The following is a 17,291-nucleotide window of genomic DNA, read 5'->3' as shown; positions in this document are numbered from 1 at the left end:
CCATACTGACAGTGTAGAGATCCGCACTGTCAGGAAGACCAGGCCAAGTGTGAAACCCAAGCCATCCGGAAGGAATGCCAGAATATCTGGAAATCCTGGACACCGGAGGATTGTATCGACAGGTACAATACCATAAGATTTATGGCTGCCACAGTTTGTGGTAGGTCCCAGCAAAAGCTGATCCATGTGCTCTAATCATTCCAACGATGACAAAGCCAGGGAAGCCGTAAGACCACTGTAAGGACACAGTCAAAGACAAACGACCCAGGTCCAAGGCAAAACCAAGGACCCTGAGACAACAGGTCCGGGCAGTGAAGCATCAGGGATGGAGTATCGATGTAGAGACTCCGAAGATCCAAGTACCCCTGACATCTGGGGCAATCAGGAGCCACCAGCAGGAAAGCATCTCCGTCTCGATTGAAAACACTTCCAAAGACCTCGAGGAAGAAGGGAGACCGGAGAACACAGGTACACAAAGTGGAAGGACCACTTCACCGACAAAGAGTCGCTGAAGGTTGCTTCAGAATCCCCAGAGCTGAACTGTAACACCATAGTGTGATAAAGTCAGAAGGCCATGAGGGTCACCTCAGGGGGGCCCCCCCTGCTCACCAGGAGATGAAACCTCTCTTGGGGAAGAGACTAGTCCCCGGGATGCACGTCGTGACGGCTGAGGACTCCCGCTTCCCAATGGAGAGCTCCTGAAATGAACGCTGCCGAGATGGTCGGGAGGAGACCCTCGAACTATGTCCGAATATGTGACATACCTGTCATTGCCACCCAACGAACAGTGTTGCTAAAAAGGAAGCCACTGTCCTGACCCTGTCGGACTGAACCTTTTCAGGTTCACCGGGAAACAAGAGTTATGCCAGAGTAAGTTAATTGACAGGGTGGAATCGACAGACGTCCAACTGCACTGAAAAGGATTCGATCCAGACACTGTCCATAGCAAAGAAAACCCTGGACGAGATGGCCATAGCCACCCGGACAGGGACCGACTTGCCTCCGGAGAGAGCATCATCGTTTGAACAGTTATCCGACAGAAAAAACTCATTCCATCTGGAGATGAGCCAATTATGGAAAGGCCTGGAATGGAACTGAGCCCATTCCACCATGCATCCCAGAGTGTAAAGACATCTGTCGACTGCGCAGACAACAATGTACTCCTAATGGAAGAGAGGAGATTCCGTCTTACGCCAGAAGAATTCTCAGATTCTGAGAATCCAGCAGGGATCCTAGATGAAGAATACCCAGAGAGGAATGCAGGGAGGACTTTTTCCCCGTTGATTAAACGTCTGCACCCTGAAGAAGCCACAGTCATCCTGACCTGGCCGTAAAGTAACCCGGTGATCCCGCTAAGAGCAGGAGGCCGTCCAGGTACAGGAGCATTGGGATATACTGAACAGAAGAACTGTCAGAAAATCCAAAACGCTGGTAAACCCCTGTGGGGCTGAGGACAGTCCCAACAGGCAGAGCCCGAAAAATTGTAAGTGTTGCTGTGATACAGCAAACCTCAGCCCATGCTGAGGAAAGGTCTCTGTAAGTACCCGTAGGCACGCGTCCTGTATATCCAGTGATACCATAAAGTCCCCAGGTTCCAAACATCGTATGATGGAGCATAGGGATTTCCTCCTGAGCCCAGGTAGCTTTAGGAACTGGTTCAGGGAATTGAGACAGAGAATAGGCCAAAGAGGACCATTCAGCCACCGCACCAGAAAGAAAACAGAACAACCAGTCCCTCACTGAGATAGCGGGGATGGCCTAATTAGCTCCGCTTACCGCAACAACTGCATAGCTTTCTGGATCTGTAAGGCCCTTGTAAAGAGGGCGTACCCTCCTACCCACGTAGCCGCGGCAACTTGACACTAATACCGGGCGAACTGAGAAAATCGGTATCTCCCAGTTGTAGGCCTGTCCCGTCAGGCTGAAGAGATATCCGTAGGTTCAGAAGCAGGATCGGCTGGCAGTCCAGGCCTGCTCGGTACTGGATATGTCGGCCCTTGTAGATGCCGACAGTCTACGAAGAAACAGACCTTTAGGCTGACCCAGAGGACAAAAAAGACTTAACAGACTTAGTCTGAGGCCTTGTAGTGGGCATAGCTGAAAGCGGTAAACTTGTCGTTAGTAATACTGCCAATGTTACTACAATCTTGTCAAGGTCAGGACCAAACAATATCAACCCTAAAGATGGTATCTGCACCTCTGCATTCCCAGAGCGCAGCCATAGGGTATTACGGAGGATACAGTCGCAGCCGGAAAGTTAGGAGACTGGTATCCAATATAGGCATTTCCACCTATGACAACAGCATATATTACGTGAGCGACCAAATACATTTGAACCCCCGACGTGTTGGAGGGGAAAAAACGTTACAAATGCATCAACCCAATATGCAATAGTATTAACCAACCATGCTATAGCCATGGTAGGATGGGTAACAACTCCTGAAAGCAAGTATACTGATTTCAGGCAGAGTTACCACCTACGGATCCGAAGAATCCGACCACGCAGGAATGGGAGGCGTAGTAACGTCTGTAATCAGACGAGTAACACGCCCATCCCCCCCAGGAGGGGCTCGTGATGACCCTCAGGGAATTTGGGACAGGAGGCCAAACACTGTTGTAACACCTCCTATCTGGCAACAGCCAGAGTCCCGCTATGCGATCCACCCGCTAGTCAGCAACAGGGAACCCGAAGGCACGCAATACTGAGGGTGTATGATACAGGTGCAGGTCAACATTCACTCTAACCAGAATGGACCTGCTACCAGCCCTAAAGCAGGGATAATAATACCTGAAATAGGCTTCCCCCCGTGTAAGAGGGAAAGAGCCCCGAACAGTACCCAGTTCACGGCAGAGCCAACTGGGAAGTAACCACAGGGCGTCAACCACGCCAATTAGCGTTTCGTAGAAAACGACATCCACCCAGGGTGGCTGTTGTGGTAATCCCTGCAAGGGGCATGACAGACTATTGTGGCACCAGGGGGAATTCATATACTGCGAAAAACCCCTGCAGGGAGCGGTAGTCTGTGTCACAGGGGAAGAGTGCAAGAAGCTGCGAGATACCCTGAGATGAAAAGGGCAGTATGGTGAAGTAACCCCAAGTGAGGTACAACAATGGGGCCCGCCCGGCGATCCGCAATTGAGAGGATCCCGAGAAAACAAACCGCCCAAGGGGGTCGTGAAAGAGGCCAGCACCAGATGACGCCACCTACAGAACCCTTTATGAGTCAAATCCTCCGCACTAACACCTGCAGCACATGACTTGCAGGATAGTAAAAATGGGTGCAGTATAACGCTCTATCTCCTGGTCAGACATATCTGACCAATCTTGGCGGAAATATTAAGCAGCACTATACTGGTCCTGACTGATGCCAAAAATTAGCTGCAGGGACCCATTTTCAGCGTATGCAACACACAGTTCCATCTAAAATACGGCAACGTGCAGCACGCAACAGTATGTGACAAACCACACAAATATTAACAAGTATATAAATGTGAGGTCTCAGAACCACCCTAAGTACAGCTGTATTAGTGCAGATAAAGAAAAGGGATAGATATACACTGACAGGTGAGAGAATAAAGTACAGTCAGCACTAGCATAAGTCACATACAATGCAGATATATACATATATACATAAACATGTCATATAATATACTGCACTATTACACTGCATTCAACTACCCAGATTCAGTGTCTGGGAAGGCTACAGCGCTGTGTACACTGACCTGATGGTGAGGTACGCAGGGGGACTGGACCAACTGCCATCCTGAGAGATTTCTGCTGCACCACAGAGATAAAATGGCCGCTGGAGACCTCAGAAGAAGCGTGGCCCGCTGAGGAAGCAGCTCAGCGACGCCAGACTATGGATACTGAAAGGCACGCTGAGCTGAGGGGAGGAGCCGCTGTAACAGGGAAGGCTGTCTCCCCTGGCCGGCTATTAACCCCCGGGACGCCGGCTCCCTGCACCGATCGTTAAGTCCCTGGTGGTCTAGTGGACACACGGGGTATGGGGGGCCCGCCGCCACCTCCGGTCTGTCCCCTGAGACCGGAGGCACAGGACTGCATTTGAAATGCGCGGATCACCGCAAGCGGTGATCCGCGACCTTACCTGCTCCCCGTGGATCCGGCAGCAGTCCTGGGCGCCCACAGAGTCCGGCTAGTACAGACTCTGGGGTCCCGCTGAGATCCCCAGATCTGTACTGGCGTCTCAGCGCCAGCGGGGTGACGGAGCGGCAGCTTAGACGTCCTATGGACAGTCCGACGCTGCCGCTCTGAAGAGTCCAAAGTCCATGGAAAAAACTTTGTCCCTAAAGAAATAAAATAAGCTTAGGGGCTGCTAATCAGCTCCCCCTGCGCTAACGGTGACCCGACTCCGGCCGGGCACCAACTTAAACTGAGGTGCCTCTGGCTTGGGGGTGGGGTTATAGGGAGAGTGGACCCAGTGCATCCTGGGAGCTAAAAGCTTTAACTGCGTGGTGCCCGGATTTGGTTCCCAACCTATACCCCAAGGTCAACCCTGTGGACCCCCTATGGACCCTGAAGTAGAAATGACATGACTTCGCCGTAATAAAAAAAGGAAAGGATACGATATTCAACAACTGTGGTTATAGATACGAAGGTGGTTCAACAAGTAGGGTAACAAGACCTCTCGTGTGTGTAATGTTTTATTTCATTCTAATTTTCTGCCAGGCCAGAGCAGGTAGACCGCTGCTTCCCCTCACCGCCATTAGACTGCCCCTCACATCAGTCATACCGTCCCAACATCAGCTGTAAGATGGCGGAAACATGGTCAAACATCGAGGTGCGTAGTGTCATCAGATTTCTGAGTCTTAAGGTGGGTACACACCTAACAGATACTGTATATCTGCAGACGATGGTCGTTCATTCACTGAATGGTCATCATCTGCTTGGGCGGGACCCGGTGGCGTGCCGGGTCCCGCAGCCCTCCTCGCGGCTGCCGCTATGTGTGTATGGGCGGGTCTACAGACCGCCCGTACACACCTGCCGATGGACAGATATGTCTGCAGACATATCATCGGCTGTGCAGCACAGCCAACGTTCACCGACATATCGCGGGTACACACTGGCCTACGGGCAGCAGATACATTGGCTGATCAATTGATTGGCTAATGTATCTGTCAGTGTGCACCCAGCTTAAAGGGCATGGAATGGGATTGAAATGCCGGCGGCTGTTCAAATCCCGACAGCGGATGCCCAACAGGATATAGATCCCAACTGAGGCAGGCAAGTAACCTCCCCTGTCCCCCCCCTAACCCTCCCTTACTGGTGCCTAACCTCCCCTCGGGGGTGCCTTACCCTAACCCCCCCCTTACCACTCCCTAAACATAACTCTCCCGGGGGGGGGGAGGGTGCCTGACCCTGGGGGTGCCTAACCCTCCCCCCTAGGGGTGCCTAACCCTAATCTCCTACCCCCCAAACCTAACCCCGATAGACTCCATAATGCTTTCGACGTCTATTATAATCCCTAGTCGGCATTCTGCTGTCGGGATTGTGACAGGTCACATGACTACATCAGCAGCTAAAATTCATCGCCAACTTGTGGAGGTGTACGGTGGTATCGTCATGTCACCTAAACTGGTTTGGTAATGACAGGACAGCAGCGATCCGGCCGGCCAAGCGCGTACATGACAGATGACAATTTGTGCCGCGTTGAACGTCTGATTCAGGAGGACAGACACAGTGCAGTTTGTCATATTGCTGGCAAACTGTACATCACAGTGGGTACTGTGCACAACATTGTTCGCGAGCAACTGGGGTACAGGAAAAAAAAAAAGTGTTCACGCTGGGTACTGAGGCAACTCTCAGGAGCTCACAAAACCAATAGGATGGGATTAACTCTCATGCACGTGATGCAGTAACATGAGGAAAGAGTGCAGTTCTTGCAGCGTATTGTTACAGGCGATGAAACGTGGGTGCATCATGTGACACCGGAGACGGAACAACCATCCATGACATGGGAACACGCATCGTACCCACCTTCAAATAAAATTCAAAACAACTCCATCAGCAAAGATGGAGTTGGCAACAGGGTTTTAGGACCACAAGGGTGTGCTTCCTTCCGATTTCCCCACCAAGGGGGATACTGTGAATGCTGACCGCTACTGTGACACATGGTGCCGGTTGCGGAGGGCTTGCTACAAACAGGCGTCATATTGCTGCACGATAACGCCAGGTCAGACTCAGCCGACTGCACACGTGAGCTGTTATGGCGCTACCATTGGGAGGTCCTGGATCATCCTCCATACAGCCCTGACCTGGCACTGAGTGATTCCCATCTCCATTGAAGAAGCACCTGGGTGGAGGGTGAAGTTCAGCAAGCCGTCATGTCCTTGCTTCAGGAGCTTGACACGGATTTGTTCTATGCAGGGATAGATGTCTTGGTGTACCAGTGGAACAAATGCTCAGACAAGTATGTGGAAAAATAATCTTTACCAAGGCCATTCTATTGATTACTAGATATAGAGAACCAGGTGCACTAAATAGCTGAGTGTCAGAATCTCCTATATCCTCAGCTGCTGACCCAAAAACGGGATTTCTGCCTATATCCCCCAAATGGATTGCACAGAAAAGAGATTGTTGAAAATCACATACTTGACGCGTTTCTCCCCTCTCGCAGGGGTTTTGTCAAAAGGACAAGAGGGGAGAAACGCGTCAAGCCTGTGACTGACTGCCATACACCTGTCTCTGCCAATATTCTTTGGAGAACCTGTACCAGCACGCCGGCCGAGATCCTTGCAGTCATCTGTGCGGGACCTCCGCCTCTATTGCCAATATCAGCACGCCTGACCGGATCCCCGCCGATTGCAGACCATTCACGGCGGGTGAGCTTTTTCGGGCAGCCACACATCCTCTCCGCTGCCGTGACTTGCGGCTCCGGCAGCGGTAAGTGTGGATCAGCGGAGGAGATCAGGCTCTTCCACTCGCCGTGACTTTGCGGCTTCTGGCAACGGTACAGGTGAGAGCACACTAACAACTGGCTCTCCCTCCTTTGAAGAGATCTCATGTACCCGAGCATATGGACCCCTTGATCAGAGGTCATCACTAATCCTCTGGAGGGCACGCACTGGGACACTGGTATTTACAGCTTCACAAATAGCTGATGAGACTGTTTCTTTGTTGGAAATACAGGTGGATCGTGTTTGTGTCATAAGAGCATGTTTCTGGGTTTTAATTTTTAAAGCGCTCATATTTTCCCATTCATTCATTTATAATTTGACTGCAGTCAATCAATCATTTAGATATTTATCAATAAGTTGTTTGCAACAGCAGATTGGCATTGGTACATTATATTAATTCTAAGTTGTTATATATCCTAGCGCAGACCCTTTAAACAATTCTTTTTTCCATACTATTGATTATACGTATATGTACGAGTTAAATAACTATACGCAATGAGAGGTCTTGTTACCTTATTTATTGAACGTCCCTCGTATATGTACGTTTCTGGCCTGTAACAATGGGCTGATTCTTTCTTTTCACCTGAGATGCCAATAAATCTCTTTTCAGCAACATAGATCAAATGCAAATTGGACCAAATAGTAACTAATGCAGCAGCTACTCTTAGATCAGTTTATGAATGGTTTGCTTGGCTGACCTTATTAGACAGAACCTTCCTGCCCTACACGTAGCAGTGAGAACAGCTGGTAATTTACCTGTGACACGAGACGGGAATCACAGTTTTGTACAGCTGCGGGATCTTCCTGTTGATGAGTGGCTGCAGCGCCTCCTTCAGGCGGTGGTAGTTGCGCTCTAGTTCCCGCTGATATTCCTTTTGATCTGGTCCGATGAGACTCTTGTTTTTACGTAGCGCATCCTCGCACCTGGCAGACAGACAGAGCACAGATTATTCACCAAGACTCAACCTACAAAATCACCCGGACACAAAGCCCCCATCCCGGCCGAGTCTCAACTCGCAGCAGCTGATGAAGTACAGAAAACTGCCAAATATTATTACACCACCCGAATATCCGCAAGTACTGCCCCCAAATTCTCAGAGCCGATTATTCTCAAGTGCGGTTTGTAGTAAATAGCGGTTTGCGGGAAGGACAATGTCTGGAAAACTGAACAGACGTTAATCGAGAGGCAATCCTGTGTCACATATGGGGCTTTGGTTACTAGTTTGGTAATAGGTCACTATTATTCATACAGCGATCTAAAGCTGGGTACACACTATACGATGTATTGGATGATATATCGTTCCGATGTGGATTGTCCTGCAGCATGTAACGATACATCACACCGTCATACGCCGAATAGTGCAGTGTGTACGGTGCATAGTGCAGTGTGTACGGCGCACACAACGTATCGTTACATCAATCGCCGCATAGCTGGGTCGCACCTTTGTATAGTGTGTACCCAGCTTTAACCTGCTATACATCTCCTAAGGACAAGGAAAGTGCCTCAACAGGAAAGCATGAGAGGCACCGATGACAGTATAAGTGAACCAGCCAACATCAGCCACAGGTACCTTTTTGTGAAGTCTTTGAAACAAAGCCTCAGCTTGTTATGGTGCCGAAACAATTTAGGATCGTTCGGAATCTCTGATAAAAACACCTGAGCAACCTCCAGTGGTCCCTGCAAGAGAACAGGTTCAACGTGAGAACAACATTCAACAAAGACTGTTTGGATTTATTTTGCTTTATGTGAAGCAAAGTTACCGCTCTCCCCATAGATAGCAGCTGGCAGATCGTCACTAAAAATCGGTATATGTTTAGGAAGTTGGCGGACGGAATGCCGACCGCCGGCTTCCAGACAATTTAATCCCGACGAGGGACGAATGACAGGCGTCTAAATCTAGATGCCTGTAATTTTACTGACGCCGGGAGACCGGCGCCCGGCATCCCGATCGAGCGGATGCGGGGCGCCGCAGCGCACAACCGCGTGGGGGGGTTGTTTAAGGCTCCCGGGGGGGGGGACTTAGGGTTAGGCAGCCCCGCCGGGAGGTTAGAGTTAGGCTAGGGGGAGGGAGGGTTAGGCACCCTCGGGGGGAGTTAGGGTTAGGCACCCCCCCCAGGGGACTTAGGTTTAGGCGGCGGGAAAAGGGGGTTGGGTTTAGGCCCTTAGAGGGGGTATTAGGGTTAGGCGGAAAATTGGGGTTAGTTTATACTTACCTAGGGACGATCGAGATTTCCTCCTCTGTCGGCCAGCCGCTGTCGGGATTGAACCGCCGGCCAAGAGTCCAGCAGTAATTCATACCAATTCCCTAAAAATCTGCAGCAAGCAAATAAAAAAAAACTGCCTCCCCTTCGCAGAAATGACTATTTCACTGTTCACCAACTACATCTGAATATGTGATGTCATCACTCTGCAACAGCCTGTGCGTGTGTCATGAAGTGTTAGTAACGCCCAGGAGACGTTCAGTAACTGTGGACAGACCTGATTCACCGTTGTGCCCACCGAACCCTGAAGGACCATCTGCAGCATTTTTGGGTCAGCTGGATCTTGGTGGGTGGCAAACGCTAATTCCTGAGTCTTTTTTTGCATGTCCTCAATGGCAACTTCAATGGGCGTCAGAATCACCTGCAAAATATACATGGAAAAAAAACATCATCAACAGGTCGCCCCCTGGTATATGTATATAATATGCTTCGGTTCTATTCCCATCACTTGTGCACTGCGCAGCCACAACTGTAATGCCGGTTGGAAATAAAAGACGGATTAAAAGTCCCACAGGCATTAACTATAATTAACCCACACAATTGTGAAATTAGCTAAATAATAAAAAAAAAAAAAAAATATATAACAAAAAAAAAAAAAATGAAAGAAAAAAAAAATAATAAAAAAAATATATATATATATTTTATCACTGTAAATGAATTTATTTTGAGACGTCTATGTTTTTTAAGCAGTATTCGTCACATTTCCATTGTTTCACATATTGATTATTTTTTCCCCCCTCTGATAAAGAAATTAAGAGATGGGGTCAAACCTGAGAGATCTACTTTTCTAACCAGATCTTTTTTTGATGCCTATCACATGACAGGTGACAAGTAAACAGCTGACAGGCTCCGAACCCCTCGCAGCCGACCTCTTACCTCCTCCTTGTGGATGACATTTATGCGCGTTTTGATGTACGGGAAAGCATGTGATGTCGTCAAGATGGTCTTTCGCTTAAACTGCTCATGCAGCTCCCCGTGCGCTCGTCCGTCCAGCGTGAACGGGGTGCAGTACATGAACCGCCGCAGGTTGTAATTTTTATCAAAGTAGGTGATCCTGTCCTTCATCTCGTAGGTGTCAAAGTACGGCTCCACGTAGGTTATCTGGATGAAAGCCTGAGACGGAACGAGATTATGGATTTAGAAAAAGTAAATAACATGAGCGGCTCGGGCACGAATAGGCGCTGAAACCTACAAAATACAAATATTGTGCAAGTGTCCGAAGCGTCAGCAAAAAACCATCAACACCGATGATAAAAATATTTACAAAACGTTGACTATAGGTTTAGAGTGGAAATGGCGGATCTCAAGAACTCCGGCTGCTGATACAGTAGATTGCCTATCGCCATTCGTACAGTACTGATGCGTGCATACAGCCACACAACACGCGAGATAGAATGTCACTGACGCAGCGTGCACTTGTGACAGGGCCCTTGCTGAAACCAATTTTGTTTTGCTTGAGGCTCTCACCAAAAATATCCCCTCATCCCAGTGATGCCCCACACCCCAGTGAAGGCTGACCCATCACTGACTGCGGAGATTACTAGGAGCACTGGGCCTGTTTCAGACCCTGTCGCAAGGCTGCGATCGGGAATCGAGCACGCAGAGGCTTCATACAGCGATTGACAGGAAGTGACCGTTTGAGGGCGGTGCCATACGCATCCTAACGTCTAGTTTAACACACAGACATTAGCAATGTCTGCGGTAGTCTGGTCAACCACAACTTGTGCGTGTGGGTCCGACGGTTCTCGATGTTACCGATGGTTTTGCTGTCTTGCGAGAACGTAAATGAAGGGAACTAGGCGGCATTATGTAGTGTTGGGTGTCTACTTATTGTGCTGCCGGGATTACATTGTGTATGCGGTCATTAGCATATTTTCGCCTGCACAGGCTGCGTGCGAACGCTGCCTTGCGACCGGGTCTGAATCAGGCTCATTGTGCCCGGTTTCTAGCAATCCTGTAACTTGTGCTGAGTAAATATCAAACTGCTTATTTCAGAATGAAATCTGATTATCACAATGTGCTAGTAAACAATTGCAGTGCAAGATATGAGAGGTCTCTCCGAGGTAGGGGTCCCATTACAGAAAACTGCAAAGGATCTCTATGCTCTTTAGCTCCCTCACTGGGAAGAGTAGTTGTTCACTGTAAGGGCACCTCCCCTCATTACGGAGAATCGAATAATCTCCAAACCCAATCCATTTTAAGGAAATGGTCAGGATGGGGGAGGAAGAACGACTACGTTCAGGGAAAGTATCCAGAACATGAGAGTATCTTAGTCCTTGAGACAAATAGCGGTGTACATTTTGGGGGGACGCATTTCCACAGTGGTCTCAGCTTTGTATAAAAAATGCTGCTTTAAAATTTTTGTACCACAATCTTAACCAAATTCATTATACAAAGAGGAAGCTCTCGGGTTATTTCATTGTATAAACAGGAACGGGGCTGTTCCCATATTTTGGCACTGCCCAGACAGCTGGAAGACAAAAAATCAACCTTAGAAATAACAGGTCTTGGAAGCCGTAACGTCCACCGTTATTTCCATACACAGGAAAAATACCTGCGCACGTTGTGGGAGGTTTCTGTATAAAGTTTTGACTTTTACAAAAGGAAAAAAACAAAAAACATCTGAAATTTATCAGTTTAAAAAAAAAATAAAAAAAATTGAAAAACAAAATCTTGACAGAGAAAAGCAAAAACAAAAAAAAGATTTATTCTGTAAATACCCATGTTCGGGTACAGTAACGTCAGGGTAATGCACTGGCTCAAAGTCAATGCGAGCTGCGCCTACGTAGAACCGTAACGGGCAGTCAACGTGGTTAAACAGTCATTTATTAATGTGCTACCCTCATTTTTATACATTGAGGAATTTTCTTCAGCCTTAATGTAGTGACAGGAGACCCTAGCTGGGAGCTTTGCCCATTACGGACTCTGGGCATCACATGGATTAAGACAATATCACTGCTAAGGCAATTGTGGCAGATTTATTTCTAAGACCTGCCCGGAATAAATAATGACAGATATGACTTTCAGAGGCAATGAGACAGCTGCTGAGGTGCTTTCCGTGCAGGATTAAATCTCGCCACTTTGCAGACTTTTTAATTGAAACGTACAAGAATTTTATATTCTTCATAGAACATGTGATGCGGGAGAATGTCCTTCGCACGGACTTTATTTTTCTCCAGAAAGGTGTAATCCCTCTGAGAGCCCAATACTGCTGCCTGAGAACAGGTGGTCCCATCTTACCACTTTCCTTATAGAATAATAAATCTCAAACGGAATCTTAGGTGACTGTTTATACTGCAATTGGAAATAGTGAAACGTTACTAGGAGCATTGTTTATTAAACGGAAATGACAAATCTGGGCTTGCAGTCACCTAGGTAACACATGAACTGACAGATTGGTGGATACGAACGACCCAATTTTACTACAAATTTTAATTGAGATGATATATTTAGCAATTTAACCGTTTCATCCCTTTTTCACAGTGATTTAGGCATTGAATAGCTTTTACCCTCTTCAGAGTAAATTACCCCAAAGACGGAAGTTAAAAAACTCAATTAGCAAACGGGGTCCAGCTTTATAAATGGACATCACTTTTTTGTTTTTGTTTTATTATTTGTCCACTAATTATTTCAGAGTTAATTAAATAAAATCGAAGTACAGTAAAACCATGAAACGTTTCCCAAGTTATTAAACAGGAACCAGGAGACCCTTCTCCAAGTTGCCCATCCCTGACCTAAACTGTGCACAGCAGATAACAACAGACTGTGAAGTATTTGCAGTTACCTTGTTAGAATCTAATTTGCATTTATCGACTGGGTTGGAGTCCTTAATAACCTCAACAACATCTTCCCCGAATCTCTCGCCGTAAAATCCCTGAACGACAGGAGAAAAAGAGGTTCACGGTAACGGTAACACCAGAACATTTGCTATATACATAAAACAGAGGCCTGCTGGTGTAGTGGTTAGCATTACTGCCTCACAGCACTGAGGTCATGGTTTCAACTCCCACCATGGCGCTAACTGTGTGGAGTTTGTATATTCTCCCTGTGGCTTGCGTGGGTTTCCTCCGGGTGCTCCGGTTTCCTCCCACACTCCAAAAATATACACTTGTAGGTTGATTGGTTCCCGACAAATACAGAAAAAAAAATACCCTAGTGTATAAGTGTGTGTATGTACATGTGGTAGGGAATATAGATTGTAAGCTCCACAGGCCAAATATTCTCTGTAAAGCGTAGCAGAATATATGTGCTATATAAATAACTGGTAGTAATATACTGTATCAGTATATTTGTCATTTCCCATTATCCCTTATTTATCACACATTTCACTTAAAAATTAAAAAGAAAAAAAATATAATGGAAAATGAACGCTCCGTCTAGAGTTACATTTTCTTTAGAACTGTGGAGCTGGAATATTGTTTTGTTTCATGTGGAGAAAATTATGCATCTGAGAAAACGGGACAAGTGCTCATTTATGGCTGAGAATACCACATACATTTTATTTTCACTGTTTTCAGTCCAAACATAATGGGAACGTAACACGTATACCAGATATCACCAATGTTACTGGGAACTTAACACGTATTCCAATATCACCGCTGTTACTGGGAAGGTAACACGTATACCAGATATCAGCGATGTTACTGGGAACGTAACACGTATACCAGATATCACCAATGTTACTGGGAACATAACACGTATTCTGGATATCACCAATGTTATTGGGAACGTAACACGTATACCAATATCACCGCTGTTACTGGGAAGGTAACACGTATACCAGATATCAGCGATGTTACTGGGAACGTAACACGTATACCAGATATCAGCGATGTTACTGGGAACGTAACACGTATACCAGATATCAGCGATGTTACTGGGAACGTAACACGTATACCAGATATCAGCGATGTTACTGGGAACGTAACACGTATACCAGATATCAGCGATGTTACTGGGAACGTAACACGTATACCAAATATCAGCGATGTTACTGGGAACGTTAGAATTAGGTTAATCAAGATTGAATAAGACGACATATTTTACCTCCAACCTGTGCGATATTTCTGCTAGTTTCGTTATGGCCGGTTCCTTGTAAACAAACTCCTGTTCGTCTAAGTCTCCGAATTTGGTTCCATAAAAACCAACACGGAAATAGGTCCCAAACATCCGCTTCCCGTCCTAGGAGAATGGGAAGGGGGAAGATTACGCAATGGTCACTGAATACTGGACACCTCACTATCGCCGAACATTGCAAGATACACACATCCAGAACGTCCCACAGGCCGGGGCCATACTAAAGTGTATTCGGCGCCCAGAAACACTGTGGACGGAGCCACGCTGTGGGCTGAACTAGTCTTTGTCGCGGGTTCCTAATGAATTCATAGGCTGCATGTAAATATTGGTTGTGCCCACAAAATGGCTGTCTCCACTATGTGATGTAAGGAGAACTTAACCTCATACTTTGCATTTACTGGAATGGACATTGAGGATATAGGAAGCTATTTTTCCCAATATGCGTTTCCTTCTCAATGGATTCAGTCCAGCAGGGCACTTGGTGGGGAATTAAATTAGCGGCAATGTGCCGCGCTCATATCAGCCAGTTACGGTACCGCCAAGATCGCAGGTTTTCCTGCGCACCACCGTGGGGCACAAGACAAAACTTGCGATGTAGATGGGCACAATGTGCTTGTTCCGGGACAGCGAAATGCGTCGATTAAAGGGATTTACTCACTGTAAAAAGGCTAAATTATAACAGTTTAAAAGAAGAAAATTATTCTAATCGTCCTCTCTCCGTAATTTGTATAAAGCAATATGCTTGGACTGCACTGTTGACATGAGCCGACAGTAAGGGGGTACAGAGAGGAAATAGCCGCTGACCCCCGACTTCACCAGTCAGCTGCGCCACCACCAACATCACAAGAAGACCCAGGAGCTTATCCAACACAATGCAGTAGCTGCTCTTTGATGGAGAAAACTGAGCATGTTATGGAGTAGCTGTTATTTTCTCATTGTCATCTGAAGTTGCTAGTGGTTCCCCATCCCCACAATCATGGGAACCACCCGGGAACTTATGCCCCTGGTCTCACACAAACCCCGGGAATGAAGCAGAATATAGAACACAGGGGGTTGCACCAGCTCATACCACATCTTGGCGCCAGGAAATTCCCGGGTCTTCGCCTCCTACAATAGAATCATGAATGCATAGGGAGCAGGGCAGTCTCGTTGCTACGCCACTACGTCGTCATCCGTTGGTCTCTGATTGACCAATGAGGTTCCTTGGTCATAACCCGGGTAGAGTAGCATGGGTCCACCCATCATCCCACAGACAACCCAGGATAAATGTCAGGTCATGACCAGGGGCATAGATCCAGGTCGAATTACCCATGTTGGCCTATTCACGCCAACACACAACCTGGGTTTTTCCAAGGACCTTGCGTTGAGTAAGGGGTATGAGATAGCTGCTATTTCCTCATTGTCACCTCAAATCACCAGTGCAATCTAAAGACAGAACTTCAGGTACATCATGGAGAGAGGACAGGATCATTTCATTCTCAAATGCAGGACCTATTATAGGACAAAGTCAGGGGGCATTTCCGTGTGTGTTGTTCCGCATGATTTTTCCGTCCCCCTACACCCGAGTTTGTGTCCTCATCATCGATCAAACATATCTCCTCTGAATTCTACCGATCTTCTTCCACAATAGCTTTCTGTACTGTCCCATCATTTATAATTAGAGATGCAAATCAGCAACAGTTGTAACACGTTTTCCCCCTGCCCGTAGAGATTACTAGCACCATCCACCACGTAGTAATTCACTGTCTGATGTAAGAGAACGATATGAAAAACATCAGAAACCTATAGACCCTTTGTGTAACATAAGTACAGAGACCACACGAAGCGCTAATAAAAGATGGTATGCGCATAGTAGCAGAAGGGATTATTAAAGACTAAAGCGCCAATTAACCTATTATTTTATGAACAAAATAATAGAGCAGCTCAAGAGAGGGGGTTATACCAAATAAAGAGGCGAAAAGATAGAACAAAGCCACCGCAATTGTTACATAATACACAAGTGATGCTAACAGATGTATAAACTACCGTAAATACTATCTGTATAAATGGGCAATTCTGATGTCATCGCTTATAGTCTATGATGTCATCACATCAGTGTTCACTAGGAAAACCTGTGTATTATAAGGGATAGCACAAACGCCTGCTGGAAATCGTGATGGAAATCAGAAGTCGCCTCGGATTGACGTGACCTGTATGAAAGCGCGCGGCTTACAGCTTTGCGCTTTCATAGGATCACAGAACTCTTCGGCGCTTTCTAATATCCTTATAATTAACAGCAGGAAGTCTATCCTCCAATGTAGAACGGTAAACCCCTCTCAGTACTGCGGGAGGGGGGGACCAGAGGACATTTCACATGAAGAGGGAGGCGCGAGCCAGCCAAGTTATTTACTGCCAAAATAGGAAGCTGTAACAGGGACAGTTACAGGTTACTACAATGGATAGAACGCTCTTTATAAATATATATATATTTTTTTTTAAAACTCATTTGTTTTTATATAAAATGATAGACTATATATATTCTTACTTCGGCTGGCACACTAAGGGTCAAGCTTTTTTTATTTTATTTTTTTTTCTCTTGACTGAAGTTAAAATTACAGAAATATCCATAAAATGGAACTTACCACAACAGACAAGAGTAAAAAGTGGGGAGAAGGGTCAGCAACCGGGAGGGGGTGGGAGACAGAGGAAAAGAAAAAATTATTTTATTTTGGGAACGTTCAACAAAAAAAAAAAAAAATGATATAAAACAAATAAGCGACTGGCGATGCAGAAATGCAATGGATTTTGGTCATTAATTGAGGAGATGGAAATAGACTGCAAGGCAACGTGCAGCCAGGATGGTTAATGCATGCATGAGGGCCACTGAACCGAGAACATAAGTTGCTTATATAAAGACTACAGATATCCTATAGATTATAAGCTTACGAGCAGGGCCTTCCTACCTATATATCTGTGTGTTATTACTCAGTTTTGTTCTATTTATGTTTCCAATTGTAAAACACAACGGAATATACTGCGCTATATAAGAAACTTAATAA

The 17,291-nt window shown here is 46.5% G+C and overlaps 1 protein-coding gene across 12 annotated transcripts in view; it reads right to left on the bottom strand.

The window, feature by feature from the left end:
- DOCK7 (dedicator of cytokinesis 7) overlaps positions 1-17,291 on the bottom strand; it is a 219,732-nt gene that overhangs the window by 10,720 nt on the left and 191,721 nt on the right. For 8 of the 12 annotated variants that reach the window (XM_088447846.1, XM_088447849.1, XM_088447850.1 and 5 more), the window contains 6 exons: positions 14,224-14,349; positions 12,962-13,051; positions 10,054-10,290; positions 9,395-9,538; positions 8,487-8,593; positions 7,672-7,839 (listed from right to left, as the gene is read on the bottom strand). In XM_088447846.1, the coding sequence (XP_088303972.1) occupies positions 7,672-7,839; positions 8,487-8,593; positions 9,395-9,538; positions 10,054-10,290; positions 12,962-13,051; positions 14,224-14,349 (872 nt within the window). Of the gene's footprint in view, positions 1-7,671; positions 7,840-8,486; positions 8,594-9,394; positions 9,539-10,053; positions 10,291-12,961; positions 13,052-14,223; positions 14,359-17,291 lie in introns of all 12 variants that reach the window. The other 4 variants (XM_088447847.1, XM_088447852.1, XM_088447853.1 and 1 more) reach the window with 1 other exon arrangement.

This window comes from Taudactylus pleione, unplaced genomic scaffold (assembly GCF_031769625.1).
Source record: "Taudactylus pleione unplaced genomic scaffold, aTauple2 ptg000442l, whole genome shotgun sequence".
In the NCBI taxonomy this organism is placed as follows: Eukaryota; Metazoa; Chordata; class Amphibia; order Anura; family Myobatrachidae; genus Taudactylus; species Taudactylus pleione.
The sequence above is the reverse complement of the archived record's forward strand: the minus strand, read 5'-3'. Positions and strand labels throughout refer to the sequence as shown.